General features: G+C 41.3%; 1 protein-coding gene and 1 long non-coding RNA gene across 2 annotated transcripts; both read left to right on the top strand.

The window, feature by feature from the left end:
- Positions 1-1,536: 1,536 nt before the first annotated feature.
- LOC118835429 lies at positions 1,537-12,573 on the top strand. The gene is made up of 3 exons (XR_005009503.1): positions 1,537-1,609; positions 4,585-4,687; positions 11,924-12,573. It is a non-coding gene; the product is annotated as an uncharacterized LOC118835429 (long non-coding RNA).
- Positions 12,574-14,763: 2,190 nt separating this feature from the next.
- On the top strand, positions 14,764-15,104 carry LOC118835245 (60S ribosomal protein L36-like). Its single transcript, XM_036742441.1, has one exon. The coding sequence runs from the start codon at positions 14,764-14,766 to the stop codon at positions 15,079-15,081; it is 318 nt and encodes a 105-aa protein (XP_036598336.1). The 3' UTR covers positions 15,082-15,104.
- Positions 15,105-17,608: the final 2,504 nt, after the last annotated feature.

Here is a 17,608-nt window from a genome sequence, read left to right on the forward strand (position 1 = left end):
TGGATTCAGGAAGATCTGGGTTCAAATCCAACCTCAGGCCCTTAGTAGCTAAGAGATCAAAGAGAGAAGAAAAGGTCCTGTGTGTACAAAAATGTTTATTGAAATTTTTTTTTCCATAGAGAGCAAAGAACTAGAAACCGGAGGATGCCCATCTATTGGGGAACAAATTATGGTGCATAAATGTAATGGAATGCTTTTTTTTTTTTTGGTATTAAAAACAGCTAAGGAGACAATTTCAACAAAACCTGGGAAGACTTGTATGAACTTATGTAAAGTGAGTAGAACTAGGAGAACAGCATTATAAAAATGAGTAATTTTGAAAGACTTAAGAACTCTGATTACTACAATGATCAAATATGATTGCTAAGGACCTATGATGACAGAAAGGTGATGAACTAACATGCAGAATGAAACAGCCTTTTTTGGACATGGTCAATACACAAATTTGTTTTGCTAGACAATGTATATTTATTATAAAGGTGTTGTTTTTCTTTTCTTTTTCCCAGTGAGGGGAGGGGAATGGGTGGGAAAACTATAAACGCCTGATAATTTAAAAAAATATTTTAATTTAAAATTAAAAAAAAAATTTCTCCCGCTTTCTTCTTTTTTCCTTGATGCATATACTGGGTGCTACCCTCTCTCCCTTAACCTGGCAGCATCACTGAATCCTACTGGGTCACCACTCTGACATGAGGATATTTCATAGTAGTGACCTCTCACTACAAGCCATTACCCGAGACAGCCAGTTTTTCCACACTCCTCTCCCCGTAGTAGAATCCTTCAAGAAGCTGAGAGAGGGCAGAGGCAAGGGAAAATCCCTAAACTGATGTATAAAAGATGTATAAACCTTATCCAAAGACCTCTTCTGATCTGAAGATGACCCTGGGTCCCTATCAACAACAGAAGTTCTAGCAGCTCTATAGTCAGCCAGAAAAACATTATCCATGGGCCTCCGACAGAATGTGGGTCTTCTAGGGCCAAGCTAGCTAAACTGAGAGATGAGAATTGCCAGAGGGTTGGCCATCAAGTGAGTTATCTTTTATCTGCACTCGTGAAGTCATGGATCTTTTGAAATACTGGAAGCACAAACTCATAAGGGGGAGGAAGGAGGAGGATAAGCATATACATAATATCTATTTGTATTTGTATATGTGTATATACATGTGTGTATATGTATATCTCACCTACTATGTACCAGGCACCATACTAAGCACTTGGCTTATATGAGATATTTTTCCAAATTCTGTTTCATTTGATTCTCACAACATCCCTGGGAGGTAGGTGCTATTATTATCCTCGTTTTACAATTAAGGAAACTGAGGCAGATAGAGGTCAGGTGATTTGCCCAGGGTCACACAGCTAGTCAGGGGTCAAATTTAAACTCAAGTCTTCCCGATTCCAGGTATCACCCTCTACCCACTGCACTACCAGCTGGCTCTCAACTCAAATGGAATATTACCTCCATTGATTAAATGTTCAATAAAAACTCTATCTCTTGATGCAGATGGTGGTGGATGCTCTGGGAGATGGAAAGAAGCATGAGACAGTTCTTATTATGGTCTGTTTCTAGTGCAGTGGAGAAGATGAACCGTACACAGGTGTCTCAGAGGTAAGTGACTGCATAAGGCAGTATGTAATCTACATCTCATATTTCTTCCTCCTTCAGGCCTTTGCTCAGCCGTTCCCAGGCTTAGAACACCTTCTCCCACCTGGGCCTCTTAGTCTTACACATTCAGCAAAGCTTCTCCTAGCTACACTATCTCTATTATTATATTATATTAAATATATTATATTATAATAATAAATATATTATCTTAAAATGGGACCTTGCATAGCCCTTTGTACCTTTCTAGTATCCCCAGTACCAGGTGCATAGTAGGCTTTCTGGTGGTTGACTTTCTTATGCATATATATATCTAATGCACTTAAGAGGGGCAGCATGGTTTCTTGGCTAAAGCTCTGAACTTGGAGTCAAGAAGACTTGGGTTCAGATTCTACCCCTGACATGATCTATGTGACCAGAAGCAAGTCACTTAAACTCTCTAAGCCTCAGTTTCCTCATCTGTAAGATAAGAATTATTGTTGTTTATTTATTGCTTTAAGGTTTGCTAAGCACTTTACAAATATTTGATCCTCACAACAACCCTGAGAGGTAAGTGCTATTATTATCCCGATTTTACAGAGAAGGAAACCGACAGATAGTGGTTAAGTGAAAGTGACTTGCCCAGGGTCCTATAACTATTAAAGGCCTGAGGCTGGATTTGACCTCAGATCTTCCTGAATCCAGGTCCAGGCTCTATCCACTGGGCCACCTACCAGTTATCTCTTCCACATTACAGGGCTTAGGGAATGGCACCCCTATGATCTAGAAAATCTGCATAAAATATTTTGGCCCTCTCTGCACCAGAAAAATCTGAATTTTTTTTCTTTTTTTGTGGGGTGTTTACAGTACCTTATTGTAAAATTTGGGTTTAGTATTCGGTCATAGGTTCTGTGTTGTCTGCTGGCCTTTAAGTGTTGTCTGCAGCTTCCACAAAACTCTGCCAAATTTCCCGTTTAGTTTATTATGCTGACCTGAGATATATCAAACCCTAAATAGAGAGAGTCCCAATGTGGAGGGAATAACTCTATTATACTTAGGGGCAGATAAGTGGTGCTGTGGATAGACTGACAGGCCTGTGGTCAGGAAGACTCATTTTCCTGAGTTCAAATCCAGCCTCAGACACTTACTAGCTGCATGATCCTAGGAAAGTCACTTAATTCTGTTTGTCTCATTTTGCTCATTTGTAAAATGAAATGGAGAAGAAAATAGCAAACCCCTCCAGTCTCTTTGCCAAGAAAACCCCAAATGGGGTCATGAAGAGTCAGACACAACTGAACAACAATGAATGTTATACTTATCTTACAGTTATTACGTATTTGTGTGTAGATGGAAAAATTTCAGAGTTGAAAAGGAGCTCAGAGGTCCTCTATTCTAACCTGTACCTGAACAGGAAGCACCTCTCCAACATACCTGACAAATAATCAGCCAGGCTTTGAGTAGAAACCTGAAGGGAGAGGCTCTCACTGATTGGCCAACAATGGGCCTCAATCCAAGCCTTACCTGGTCATTGTTTGTGTTTTGTTGACTCAGAGTGAGTGCAAATAGCAATTGTTTCTATTCTGGCCGGAAATCCTGAGTCTTCCCTTCCCAGACGGATTTTTTTTTTTACTAGGTAAAAGAGGCCTTTTTTTTTTTGCTTCATTTCTTACCTAACTTTAATCACTGAATGGGTGCTGCCTCAGACAAACTGAGACCTGGGAAAGACCTTAGCTTGAAAAGGCCAAGGTCTCCCACTGCATCCTGGGCCACCTCCAGTCATTCTGATCTATATCTGGCCACTGGACCCAGATGGCTCTGGAGGAGAAAGTGAGGCTGGTGACTTGGTACACCTCTGCCTCACTTAAATCAATTCACTTACAAGTCATGGCATCACCTCTCTGATGTCATTGGTCCTCTTCTAGAACGAAGGACAAACTACAACAATAAGGGAGAGGCAGCCTGTTGAATTGTGAGATAGCTCTCCTTATTAGGAAACTTTTCTCTAAGTCAAAGTCTCTCCAACTTGCACTCAGTACTCACATTCTGCTATTGTTCGTTATATTAACTGGGGTATGAGACACCTATCTTCCATTTATAATATACATGATCTATTAGTATGATCATAAATGTACATAATTTATAAATAAATACATAGGTATTAGGAATTTATGATAAAAAATTTAATGCCAGGATGTGAACATCTAAAGTTGTAGAGATCAAGGTTCTATCAAGCCTGAGGGCCAGTTGCCAGCTGTCAGACATACTTACAGGCTTGAGAGATAAGGGAGTGAGAAGAGGGGGAGTGGGCTACTCAAGGTCTTGGGGACACCTAATCTGGGGGCCCAGTGCTCTACTGCACATTCTCATCAAGCAGGTAAAGAATTCAAGCCTGAGTGAAGCTAGCCCAGGCAACATTTCTACTTGTACCTCTGGTCCCCACCATTCACACCATTAGGAAGAGAAAAGATGAAAGGAGGAGTTCAGTGTTTTGTCCCCCTCTCAGGAAGAGGGACTGTCAGCTCTGGAAAGCAGGGGAAACTTGTCACTGAGATCTCCAGGAACTGCTCTGGCCCTCCAGTGGTCAGGCCTGGGCTCTCCACTGCAGCTTGGCCATTGGCTACTCTGTATCCTGGGCTGAACCAGCTCTCTCCTGCTCCTGCCTGCCTCTGCAGAGAGGAATGCTGGTCCCAGAAGCTACTGTGTGGACTGGCAGCTCTTGGCCTAACTGCCATGGCTTTTTCTCCCACTGCACCCAGTGAGCATCTAGGGAGCTTCTCTTGGGTTGTGACCACAGCACACGCCTGTGCTGTAGAACCCTAGTCCCTATTTGGTTGCCACTTATCCCCATAGCAATCAGCCACCAGGCTTTCCCTATAAGCAGCCAAGCATGTACATCTACCTGTATGGTGAGGAAGATTTCAAGGGCAAACAAAAGGAAGCAGAGAATGTCTAATCTGGTATCTCTACCCACTAGCCTCAGCACAACTCTGTTCTTTTAACAGGCTTTTGGTCCAGTTTTGAAAAGGAAGAATGAACAAATTAAAGTTAAAGCCATCACCACTATCCCTGCCCACTAGGCTGAATGGACCCCTACATCTGCTAATGGTAGATGAAAGCCTTACCTAGACAGAAGATAGTGAAGGACCAGAATCCTCCACTCAGATATGAAGTTGGTGAGAGAGGCAAAGTAAATGTGGGCTGGAATGGTCTTACCTTCACCCTATTCATGGGCTAGGAGCAGGATGGAGAGGAGGAAGTGGCAGAGAAAATGCATTGTGGCCAGGCAATGTGCAGTCGCCCCATAGGTGCATCCCTGAGCACCCTCCTGTTCTTTGAGGACGTACAGGAGGAATGGGCTAGAACCTTCCTGAGGGTGGACCCCACTTGGACATCTTGTCTCTCTATGTTGGAATATTCTGATGTGTTCTGGCAAGTTCTCTTGTCCTGCTCTCTACATACCACTACCCAAGTCTCCCTTCCATAGGTAAAGGTCTCAGGCTGGGGCCAGATTGGGCAGGGTGACAGATGGCCAAAGTTCTATGAGAACCTGATGCTTAAAGCAAGACAACTCCATTCTTCCCTCTTTCCCCTAACAAACTAACTCTTTAAGCAGAGATATAAAGATAGGAAACCACCTATTGTCTCCAACCCCACACTGTCCCTGCCAGCCTTAGCTCAGCTTGGTTGTGCCATAGTGTTGGAGCTTCTGCCCATCAGATGGAAGAAGAGATGCTTAGTTTTAATGTGTTCTTCATTTTCAAAGAGGACCAATGACATCACAAGGTGATGTCTTGCCTTGTACATGAATTAGATTTAAGTGAGGCAGAGTTATGTATAATTGTCAGCCTCACTCTCTCTTCCAGAGTTATCAAAGTTCAGTGGCAGGACAAAAGTCCAGATGATTGGCGATGGCTTGGGATGCTGTGGATGATCTTGGCATCTTCGATGTCTGACCAAGCTCTAGGTGCGCCACAGTTCCCGCTTTAGCCACCTTTATGACTCTTGGAACAAATTGTTGTCACCTGCCTATTCCTCCAGATAATATGCTCACATGATTGGGATAGACATCCCCCTAACTCACTGATGGATCTGAGGCCTGTTGGTTAACCTCAACCTGGTTTAGTCTATCTGCTTAGATGGTTTTAGGTTTTACCAGGGTCTGGCTGCTGTGCATGCTACAGCTTCTTGGAGCCATAGATGAGAGTTGGGTGACAGACAGGTAGATACCAAGGGTGGATGAGCAGCACTGAAAAGGACTCAGCAAACCCTCACATCAGAGGTGTTAGTCTTCCCTAGCGACCCTATATATCCCCCAGCTTTAATGAGCAAGTGTTGGCAGATTAATTAGGTTTTTCCCTATCCTGCCTTCTCCCTCCAATCTCACCTTCTCAGGTATGATCCTGTAGCTATCCCTTATACTTGTGGGGCCAGTTTGGCACCCTTTAAATTCATAATTACCTGGGATAAGCCCTACCTGTCCTATCCTGGTAACAACTCTGGTCATGACAGACTAACCTTCATATACTTTTTTTTGACAGAAGTTCTAGACAGATTTTTAAAAAAATCAAAGAAGTGCTGTAGAAATAGTTTACATAGATTTTAGCAAATCATTTGCTAGATTCTTTCATGTTATCCTTATGGAAAGATACAGGTGAGATAATAGTATAGTTAAGTGGATTTAGAGTTGGCTGAACAACTAGACCCAAAAGAATAGATCTTTATTTATGATTTAATGTCACCTTGGAGAAAGATCTCAAGTTGACCTTGGTCTGTTGAACATGGTTGTCAGGGCTTTAGATAAAGGCACAAATGGAATGAATGGTACCCATGTCAGGGTGCCTACATCAGGGTACCCGTACCAAAATGTTTTTGATAAGATCCCTTATCTGTTCTCCAATTACCATTTATGCTAGAGTTTGAGTTGATGGAAATTGTGGGAGCTAGGAGGTATTACAGGAAGGGGACTGCCATGGCACATCTAAAAATTGTCCCACTCTTGTGGGAAGTGGTGTTGCTCCCACACCCATGCTTGCTCATGAAAGGGATTAAGCTGTGGGAGGGAACAAGAAATGATGAGATCTGAGAACTGGACCAAAGCCTGGTGAGACGACAGAGTTGGGCTGAAGCTGGTGGATGGGAGTACCACATCTCCTTCTTTTTCTTTGCCCTTGAAATTTGAACTGAACTTTCTTCCTCACCATACAGGTAGATGTACATGCTTGGCTGCTTATAGGGGAAGCCTGGTGGCTGATTGCTATGGGGATAAGTGGCAACCAAATAGGGACTAGGGTTCTACAGCACAGGCGTGAGCTGTGGCCACAACCCAAGAGACGCTCCCCAGCTGCTCTCTGGGTACAGGGGGAGAAAAAGCCATGGCAGTTAGGCCAAGAGCTGCCAGCCCACACAGTAGCTTCTGGGACCAGCATTCCTCTCTGCAGAGGCAGGCAGGAGCAGGAGAGAGCTGGTTCAGCCCAGGATACAGAGTAGCCAATGGCCAAGCTGCAGTGGAGAGCCCAGGCCTGACCACTGGAGGGCCAGAGCAGTTCCTAGAGATTTCAGGGATAAGTTTCCCCTGCTTTCCAGAGCTGACAGTCCCTCTTCCTGAGAGGGAGACAAAACACTGAACTCCTCCTTTCATCTTTTCTCTTCCTAATGGTGTGAATGGTGGGGACCAGAGGTACAAGTAGAAATGTTGCCTGGGCTAGCTTCACTCAGGCTTGAATTCTTTACCTGCTTGATGAGAATGTGCAGTAGAGCACTGGGCCACCAGATTAGGTGTCCCCAAGACCTTGAGCAGCCCACTCCCTCTCTTCCCACTCCCTTCTCTCTCAAGCCTGTGAGTGATGTCTGACAGCTGGCAGCTGGCCTTCAGGCTTGATAGAACCTTGATCTCTACAACTTTAGAGGTTCACATCCTGGCATTAAATTTTTTATCATAAATTCCTAATACTTATGTATTTATTTATAAATTATGTACATTTATAATCATACTAATAGATCATGTATATTATAAATGGAAGATGGGTGTCCCATACCCCTCAACACCAGTTAATATAACTAACTCTACTCTCTGCTCTACTCTCTGATACCTTCATCAGGTGAGGCCTATTTGATTGAGATACAGAATTAATCAAACAAAGGTGTAAACTAGGTACAGATTGAACGAAAGCAGACTATACCATATAGGGAATATTTTGTGATTCATTGGAAGGAATCAGTCACATCCCTTGGGGCCAGTTCAAAATCTGGCATTCCAATAGCAAGCCAGCCTGGTGGTGGAACAAGGCCTTTAGAGTTCTTGAAAGTAGGGGATCACTTCTCTCCCCACCCTTCTTCCTTTGACTAGAAGATAATCTTTAGAACTTTAAATGGTTGGGAGATTTGGACTTCCCCTCAGCTGTGGTTCATGGCAGTATCTGCATTTGTAGCAGAAGACAAACAGTGAAGAAAGGCAGCTTCAGGACTCTACAAGAGCTGCTTCACACACCAACGGAGAACTTTAGGGGAACCCCACAAAGGGAGAGAAGGACTTCCAATGATCAGGGTCCTCTTTGCCACACTGAATTCATCTCTGGCTGGACTTCCCCCCATCCCCAACCCCATCCTGGGTAAAATACTGGGGAGGTACAGGTGGAAATGAGGATGAGAAAAAAGAGGAAAGTGCTGAGTATGGCTCTCATTAGGGCTAGGTAAACCAGCACAGGGCTAGGGTAATAGCGTTAGCTTTCCTGAACTATCCAAAGGGTTCAGTGCCCAAGTGGGTAGGATATTTGGGTAGCACAAAAGATTTTCTATTTTCTGTCCCAAACCTCCACCAGCTTCTGAGTACGCTCATTCTACTGGCCTGGAGTGAAGCATGTGACAAGACCTGGCTGGATGGGTCAGCCTGGGAAAGTCACTTAACCTCTCTGCAGCTGAGGTAATTCTTCAAAGTGATAAATTGTAAAAGCAAAAACAAAAAACAGTTGATGATCAGTGTTGATGTAAGGAGTCCCTTACATCAATGAAATCACAAGTCCAGACCAAAAAAGAAGATATTGAATAGACTATTTACTTTCAGAAAAGAATACTTGTGAGTCATCACCATAGAAAGTCCTTAGAGAGCAGAAAATTTCCCAAGAGAAGAGGGAGTGAGGGCAAGCCATAGAGATTTCCACATTTTAATAATTCTGAGCCACATTTAATATCATAGCTTATGTTCATTCAGAACCCAGTCAGCAAGGGCTCCCCTCTAATAAGCTTCACAGCTGCTTTGTGGGTTTGGGTCCTTGGCACATACCCCAAAAGGGATCTTTTTACATTTATGTCCAGGCTTTCATTTATGACACTACTGGACTGGTAGCTGGAGTAGTGTGCCACCTGGTGGGTAAAGTTATGAATGATACTCCTTTATAAGTGGTAAAATGATACCCAGTCTCTCCAAAGGCTTACAGAAAACTTATAGAACTTACAGAAAACTGTATTCAAACTGGATGTGGACTGCTCTTGATACTTCAGCACCTGTCACCTGTTAAGGATGTACGTGAGCTGGCTCTAAATAGGAAGAGTTGATTGTTAAAATTTCAGTATGAGCATTTATACTCCAGAAATTGGCAAATGTTATAAATTATTGTTTTGTTGATTAAGAAAGTAATGAACAAAATGTTAATGATTCAGATCAAATGTAAAATTGTGTTGTGCACACACATTTTTTTTCCTTTTAATAATGTAATTTTTTTCCAGTTACATGTAAAAACAATTTTTAACATTTGTTTTTTTTTTTTAATTTTGAATTCCAAATTCTCTCCCTCCTTTCCTCCCCCACTCCCTGAAAGAGCAAGCAATTTGATATAAGTTATACATGGTGTACACATTCCCCCATCCCAGTCAGTTGCTAAACATTTACTAGGACACCAGTTGCCTGAGGTGCCCTCTAAGTGTACCTATATGCTGTACCTCTGTCATAGCTCTTTTTAGACAGATCTTGGGAGTGTTGAGTGAAGACCCAGAAACGAGAGGCCTAAGAGCAGACCCTGGGTCTGGGGAAGTGGGGGGAGGGGAGGAGGGAGCCTTTGCATCCATAAATTTCTTCCCACATTTTGTATTATATAATGGCAGCCTCGGGATAGAAGCACATTGCCCATGCTCTCAGCCATAAAACCAGGAAGGCAAGTGAGGGCCGATCAGCCATGTGGCCCTTGGAGAGTTCTTGAAGCCTGAGTTCTTGGCCTCAGCCATGAAGACGCAATAGGATAATCTTTCATCCCAATTCATGAAGAAAAGATAAATGAATGATGGAAGTTTGGGAACCCAGTTTCCTGGATAAAAGAAGGGGGTTTCTCTGGACAACATGGATTTTCAGGAGAGTTCAGGAACCCAACCTTGTAGACAGCGCAGAGAATAGTAAAACTATCATTTTCTTTCTTTGTTTTTACACGTATTTCAATTAGTGCAATATGAGATCACATAAGCTTTTGGGGAAATCATAGCATTTTGTTAATTTATATTAGGACTTTTACATGGCTGTAAAGCCAGACTTCAACAATTCAACATTCATTAAGCACCTACTATGTGTAAGGCACTGTATTATGTAACCCTTGGCTCAAAGTCCATTTGCATGGATCTCTCCTCATTGGTTGAGATTGATTACTCAGTTCTCTACACCAGTGTGAGGGGCAGAGTTGTTGAGATCTTCAGAAAAGAGAAGTCTTAGTCTTCTGGCTTCCAGCTTCAAAAGAGAAAACATAGGTTGCCAGATTCTCTCTAGGTCCCTGAAGGAAGAGTTAGATTCTGAGAATAAGTCAGTATGTAGAGGAGGGTGTACCTCCCCAGCTTACTACACTAAAGACTTTGAGAATTTGAGATCTTGGGGCAGCTAGGTGGCGCAGTGAGTAGAGCACTGGCCCTGGAGTCAGGAGGACCTGAGTTCAAATGTGACCTCAGACACATGACACACTTACTAGCTGTGTGACCTTGGGCAAGTCACTTAACCCTGTATACCTTTTCTGATTTCTGTTTGCTATCATTTTGGATAAATTGATTTATTCGCTAGCTCTACATATCATTTTTGTGGAACTGGCATTTAGTGAGAAGAGAGTTAAGTCCTGGATAGATGGCTTAGTGTAGGGACTCTTTCCCTGTCAAGAGGTGGCAATCTGGACCAAAGCTTGAACCTAAAAAAAGTATTTCCCCAGACTAACAATATTAAGGGGGGGCATATCACTATGATTCTAACCTGGTACTCTTTCTCTGAGGAGATGAGAGTGGCCAGTTTTGGGCATCAATTTCCTACTTCTCCTGTTAAGAATCTGAATCTCCCTTGGAAAATGTGTGAGTAGAGGAAAATAGAGATATCTATTCATGACTCCCTGTGAATCATATTGAAAAAGACCCATGTAGACACATATAACTTATATGAGAAACAACTGCTCCCACCCCCACCTACAGGTGCAGAGAATAGAAAGATAAAATATAACATAGTCCCTGTCCTCAAGGAGTTTACATTCTGGGACTGGGGAATGACATATATGTATAAAACACACACACATGTATACGTATATATGTATACATATATGTGTATATATACATATCTATATGATATACATACATACGTATATATGTATACATATATATGTATGTGTGTGTGTGTATACACACACACACACACACACACACACACACACATATATTGATATAAAGATAGGGAGTACTGGGAGGCCATAAGAGAGCCACACAAAGAGCTCTAGAAAAATTTGAAGAAAGGACACTTTCAGCTGGGGAGAACAGGAAAGGCTCCTGAAGGCTTTATGTAGGAGGTGGCATCTGAGTTGATCCTTCAAGAAGAGAAAAATTCAGAAAGACAAAAATGAGGAAGAAGTGAATTCCAGGGGTATTCTCCTCCCTTTTGTACTTGTGTCATTGATTGTTTAAACCTAAGCATAGGACTTTACTTTTTTCCCTATCAAATTTTATCTAAATTGTGTAACCAGAGTCTGTTATATGCACTCAGTCCATCAGCTTGCTCAGCTGATACAACTTCCTTCCTCACATGGAGAAACTGTGAAGCCTGCTTCTGGGAGAATCATGGTGATGTGAGAGAAATATATCTTGGAGATGTGTGGATATTCTGTAAGTGGTTCCAGTCTGTTAAGCATATGGTTGGGAGGAGTCTTTTTTAACTGACTGTGTAGCCAGAACTGGGAGCATCTTCAAAAAGGCCTGAGTCAGCTTTAGCTGCCTTTTCTTTCATAATTCCTTTGCTCAGTGTCCAGTGAAAGACCTTGGAGACTTCTCTCTCAGTTCCATGAATCCTTTAGAAGTGGGCCTCATTTCTTCACTTCTGTTTGTTCTTTTCTATTCTAGGTGAAGGGTGTGGAAATTCTGACCTTGTGAGTTTTGAAAGATCAGGAGAGTGACCCACAGGAATCCAGGAATCAGAACCTAGACTAGGTTTTGCAGCCAGCCAACACTGATATCCCAAGGAGCAAAGGGCAACCTTCATTAGTAATCTTCTGAACTTAGGCCAGTAGAAGCTGAGATGAAAACTCATCCAATGGTAGAGAAGAGATATTTCAATCTCCCAAGGTCACCCCATGGAACTTTGAGGGGCAGATATAACAACCTGGGCCTGAGACAGAAATTCAGAACATACCGAAGACAATAATTTATGCTTAATTTTCCAAACTGTCAAGATAATTTCAAATGCGATTATCTGTCAAATATTCACTATTCTTCCCACAATTTTGTCATCTACAAATTTAATAGGCCTACCATCTGTCTTTAGTCAAATCATTGGTAACTGATTCTCAACCTCAATGGCAAACCACCAGAGACCTTGTTTCAACTTGACTAGGGTGGTAGTTTTTAAGACTGGAGTGCAAGGGACAATGTTACAGAGCCTGATGATAGATTAGATAGAGAAAATGAAGGGAAGGAAAAAGTAAAATGTAATGTTATCTCTCATTTCCTGCTTTTTCCTGGCAGTAAGGGAGTAAAGTGAAAAGGGTATTTTATTTAGAGTTCATACCAGCAAGAGCCAATGTATGTCTTTTTTTGGGGGGGTGGGGTAGAGGGGAAGGCACAATTTTTATTATTGAAAAATACAAATGATTAACTATAAAAAGAAATACTTGATGTAATTGTTTCTTTTCAGTGATTTGGAACATGTGGATACACACTACATCTAAGATACATGTAAAATGAAATTTTGGGAAACATTATAATAGGCTATCATTTCCAGCTATCTCTCAGTGGAGATTTGAAGGGGTGGGGTTGGGAGAAGCTCCCTAAACTATTCTTATAGCAGATGACGTGATATATAGATTGCACTAGATTAAATGATGTATGTCTTTCTTGATTGGCCCTTCATGGTGTCAAGGAGTGGGTATTCTTTTTTTCTAAGTATTTTATTTTCCCCCAGTTACATGTAAAAACAATTTTAACATTTATTTTTTAAACTTTGGTTTCCAAATTCTCTCCCTCCCTCCCCCACTCCCCTTATTGTGAAGGCACAATTCAATATAGGTTATACTTGTGTAGTCATGCAAAACATTTCCATAATAGTTATGTTGTGAAAGAAAACATAGACCAAAAGTAAAACAAAACAAAACCTCAAGAAAAATAAAGTAAAAAAGTATGCTTCAATCTGTGTTCAGATACCGCCAGTTCTTTCTCTGGCAATGGATAGCATTTTTCATCACAAGTCCTTCAGAGTTGTCTTTGATCATGGTATTGCTGAGAGTAGCTAAGTCATTCACAGCTGACCATCTGTAACAACAATGTGGCTAGCAGCTGTTGTGGGGTGTAACACCCAACAAGACCAGCAACAAGAGCTGCCAGCACAGTTTCTTTTGATCTGTTTTACTAAGAAAAGCAAATTTAAGGGGTTAACAATCTCAGTTTAATCAAACATACATATACTTATATCATTCACTTAATTCAGGGGGAAAAGATCAGCCCTCTGAACTTCAAGGCAAATACAAACGGAAATTACAAACATCAACAGACAGACCTTGTCTGATCAAATCACAAAGTTACCAGAGAAGAACCAATGGGTCTGGGTTAGCAAAGCCCGGGGTGGGGGGGGCGTGGGGTGCAGTTATGGCTTGCTCTGAGTCTCAACACTCCTTCCATGAGTGTGCCCCAAAAGTCAAATGCCAATCTTGGATCTTATATACCCATCTCTGGGTCCTGGGGCACTTGTTTACCTAAGCACTGAGAAGCACTCAAACAAAAAACAGGGAAAAATCCCATTTTGTTGGCCATTGCATTTGAAAGGCAAGACTCATCAAAGGTACTTAACTACCTCAGTGTTCCAAAGGAGAAGACAACCAAAAGTCCTGGCCTGATTACCATTACATTGTCATAGTGCTGAGAAACACTCCAAGACAAAAAGATCCCATTTTACCTGCCCCATTCAAACAAAGGCCAGAATCATTAAAGGCACTTAAGAGAAGAATAGCAAAAAGTCCCACCCTAATTACTGATATACCATCTTACAATATTGCTGTTACTTCATACACCTGACTTTGCATCAGCTCATGCAAGTCTTTCCAAGTTTTTCTGAGAGCATCCTGTGCATCATTTCTTATAGCACAATAGTTTTCCATCACAATCACATATCACAATTTGTTTGGCCATTCCCAATTGATAGGCATCCCCTCAATTTCCAATTCTTTGCGCCCAGAAAAGAGCTGTTATAAACATTTTTGTACATATTGGTCCTTTTCCTTTTTTTTTTTTTTAAATTTCTTTTGGGATACAGACCTAGTAGTGGTATTGCTAGGTCAAAGGGTATGAATGGTTTTATAGTCCTTTTGGCATAGTCCCAAATTGCTCTGGTTGAATCAGTTCACAACTCCGAGTGGGTATTCTTTGACAGCAATTCCATTATCCCCTCATTGAAATGTCTCTATTCCTTTAGGTCGAATTTGGACACTACCACTTCTATCAAACATTCCTGATTGTCCTAGCTAAAAGTGATTTTTCAAAATTTTCATAGCACTTTGCCTGCGCCCCTTCCTCACACATATCCCTCCTTGTATCATAATTAATTGCACATATATCTTTTCCTTCCTATTAGACTTAAGCTTTTTAAAAATAGGGACTGTGGGAAGACCAGGAAGTAAAGGCTACATATCCCAGAGTTCAACGCTCTCTCCTTCCTTCTGCTGTGGCTGCTGTTGGGGCTATGCACCGCAGCCATGGCCATCCGATACCCCATGGCCGTGGGCCTCAACAAGGGCCACAAAGTTACCAAAAACGTTTTGAAGCCGAGACACTGCCGCTGCCGTGGGCGCTTGACCAAACACACCAAGTTTGTGAGAGATATGATCCGGGAAGTGTGTGGATTTGCCCCTTATCAGAGGCGCGCCATGGAATTGTTAAAGGTCTGTAAGGTTAAGAGAGCCCTTAAGTTCAACAAAAAAAGGGTGGGAACTCACATCCGGGCCAAGAGGAAGAGAAAGGAGCTCAGCAACGTCCTAGCTGCCATGAGGAAGGCTGCTGCCAAGAAGGACTAAACTGGACCCTGCCAATCTTTCCCACTTACGCAATAAAGATTTGACAAATAAAAAAAAATAGGGACTATGTAGTAACTTCCCAAAAAACTTTGGTCTTCCTTTCATAAATCAGCCCCCAGAAAGCTACCCCCCCCCCACGTAGATTACAGGAACTTTGTGGGACAGTATTCAGTCAAAACTATAACTCACAAGCCCCCTCTAGTATTTTCACTTTTATTAAGCCAAACACATTAGTTCAAAGCAAAACACTTCTAATCAAACAGCATAGCAAATTAAGCAACCAGAAGAAATTGTTCCATGTGCACATATAGTACATCTCCTATAGCTTATCAAACCATCTGGGGATGGCCAGGAAACACACCTGGGGAGCACACATTTAGGAAAATGTCTGACCACATGTGACTAAATCAAACTACAGATTTTCTGACTATTGATATCACTGCACGACTGTCTGCTGCTCTCTTTTGGCCATTGTATCATCTCTACTAGTCATCACTCAATACCAGGTATTATGCCTTGAGTAATATTTTTCACTGAATGTCTCCACAGGTCTCAAGTAGCAGTGTTCACAGCTCTCTGCTGCCATCTGCTGGGACATAGCTGTTAGAAAGTCTTTTCCTCTGAAGAGGAGAATTCTAGCTCTTTTAGTCCTCTGCCAACCTAAAGTAAAAGAATCTGCAAACTGTGATTACTGAGTCAAATCCTGCCCACCACATCTTTTGTATCTCAAGAGCTAAGAATAGTTTTTACAGTTTTAAAAATGGCTGAAAAAATATCGAAAGAATATTTGAGACACATAAGTAAAATTTTATTAGAACACAGTCACACTCATTTTACTATGGCTGTTTTCACATTACAATGCAGAGTTAAGTAATTTTGAAAGAGAAGTTTGTGGTGTTCTCATTTCTTCACAATGCTGCTAGGTGCATTACAAATAGTGACAGTTATAATTTGACAGCATTTCCAGTTCCACTCATTTTGTTGTACAAATCCATTTTTAAAAATCATCAGTATATAATAATAATAATAATGATAGCTAGCATTTATATAGCAATGGGGGGGGGGTTCCATCTAACCTTCAGCTGGAAATGATTAATATGTAATGTAATAATATAAAATAGATATCAAGAGAAGAGTCTAACAGAATTCTGTAAATGCCTTCCAAGTGACGAATATTCTTAATTGTGTGGGATGAAAGACCCTTACCAATTAAAAGTTAATAAGGAGCCATCTCAGGGTGGGAACAGAAATAAATTTTATTCAAATCTTGAGAATTGGGCATCTCCTGCTAGAATGAATCCAGCAAGGGAAGCATTTTACAAGGAGCTAGGCACCCATAATTATACCTAATACAGGAGAATTCCCGCCCACCTCTGACCCTTCTCACCATTGGCTGGCAGGTGGGCTTACAATCTGAGCACGAAAGCTAGACAAAGAACCGGGAAATTGAGGCACAGAAACTCCAATTCCCATTCCCTTAGTTAATGATTACAACTGAAGTGACATCTATAAATCTAAAGAAGGAGAATAGGATAAGGGGAGGGGGAGACCCTCTCCATTCTTCTACAGTACTTTTATAGTAAAGGAAAACAGGTCACAGTGACCCTATTCTTACTGAGCAAATCTTTAAACCAGGACCAGAAGAAAGAACAAAAAATTTCAGGGTAAACTTTCCCAGAGGCTGAGCCATCAGACTGTCACAGCTTCAGAATTTTTTTTTCACTTCCCTATTTCTTGATTTTTTTAAACATTCCTTAGTATAGATATAGATATATATTTATACATATCTTCCCTGTGAAGTCTTCACATTTTATTTACCTCACACATTAATTAAAATCACAAATGTGGAATATCAGTATTTGGCAGAACCTATTTGTGTGAAAAGACATTTTCAAAGATGAAATAAGTAAGTTGTTGTTCAATTTTTTAGTCACATATGACTGTGACCCTGTCTGGGATTTTCTTGGCAAAGATACTAGTATGGTTTGCTGTTTCCTTCTTCAGTTCATTTTATAGATAAGGAAACTGAGGCAAACAGGGTGAAGTGCTTTTCCCAGGTTCACAAAGCTAGTATGTGTCTGAGGTTGGATTTGAACTCAGGTCTTCCTGACTCCAGGCCTGGTGCTTTATCTACTATACCACCTAGTTTACAGATCAGCATTCACAGATGAACATCTACAATTAATTTTCATGATAGGAAATACTAACTTTGAACCCCAGTTAAGCAAAATGCCACCCCCCCAAATCCCATTCTCATTAGTAGACCTGTATCACCAAAAAGTGCTTAATTATTATTATATTTTTAATTTCATCAATAAAATATTTGTGGAAATTTGTTTTCTCTTTTGTTATGTAAGTACCTATATAATATTCTTAATTTTGCCTCTTGACTAGCCTAAAATATTTACCATCTCGCCCTTTACAGAAAAAGTTTGCCAACCCTTGGCCTAGCCCCATATAACATTAAGTGAGTTCATAGAGGTAGGCAGGCAAAGTCAAGTGTACAACTAAAATTGACAGAAGCCCC

The sequence above is a fragment of the Trichosurus vulpecula genome, chromosome 2 (assembly GCF_011100635.1).
Source record: "Trichosurus vulpecula isolate mTriVul1 chromosome 2, mTriVul1.pri, whole genome shotgun sequence".
In the NCBI taxonomy this organism is placed as follows: Eukaryota; Metazoa; Chordata; class Mammalia; order Diprotodontia; family Phalangeridae; genus Trichosurus; species Trichosurus vulpecula.

What these genes read in the sequence shown, in the direction of transcription:
- LOC118835245 (XM_036742441.1), top strand. Translation starts at nt 14,764, where the DNA reads ATGGCCATCCGATACCCCATGGCCGTGGGCCTCAACAAGGGCCACAAA.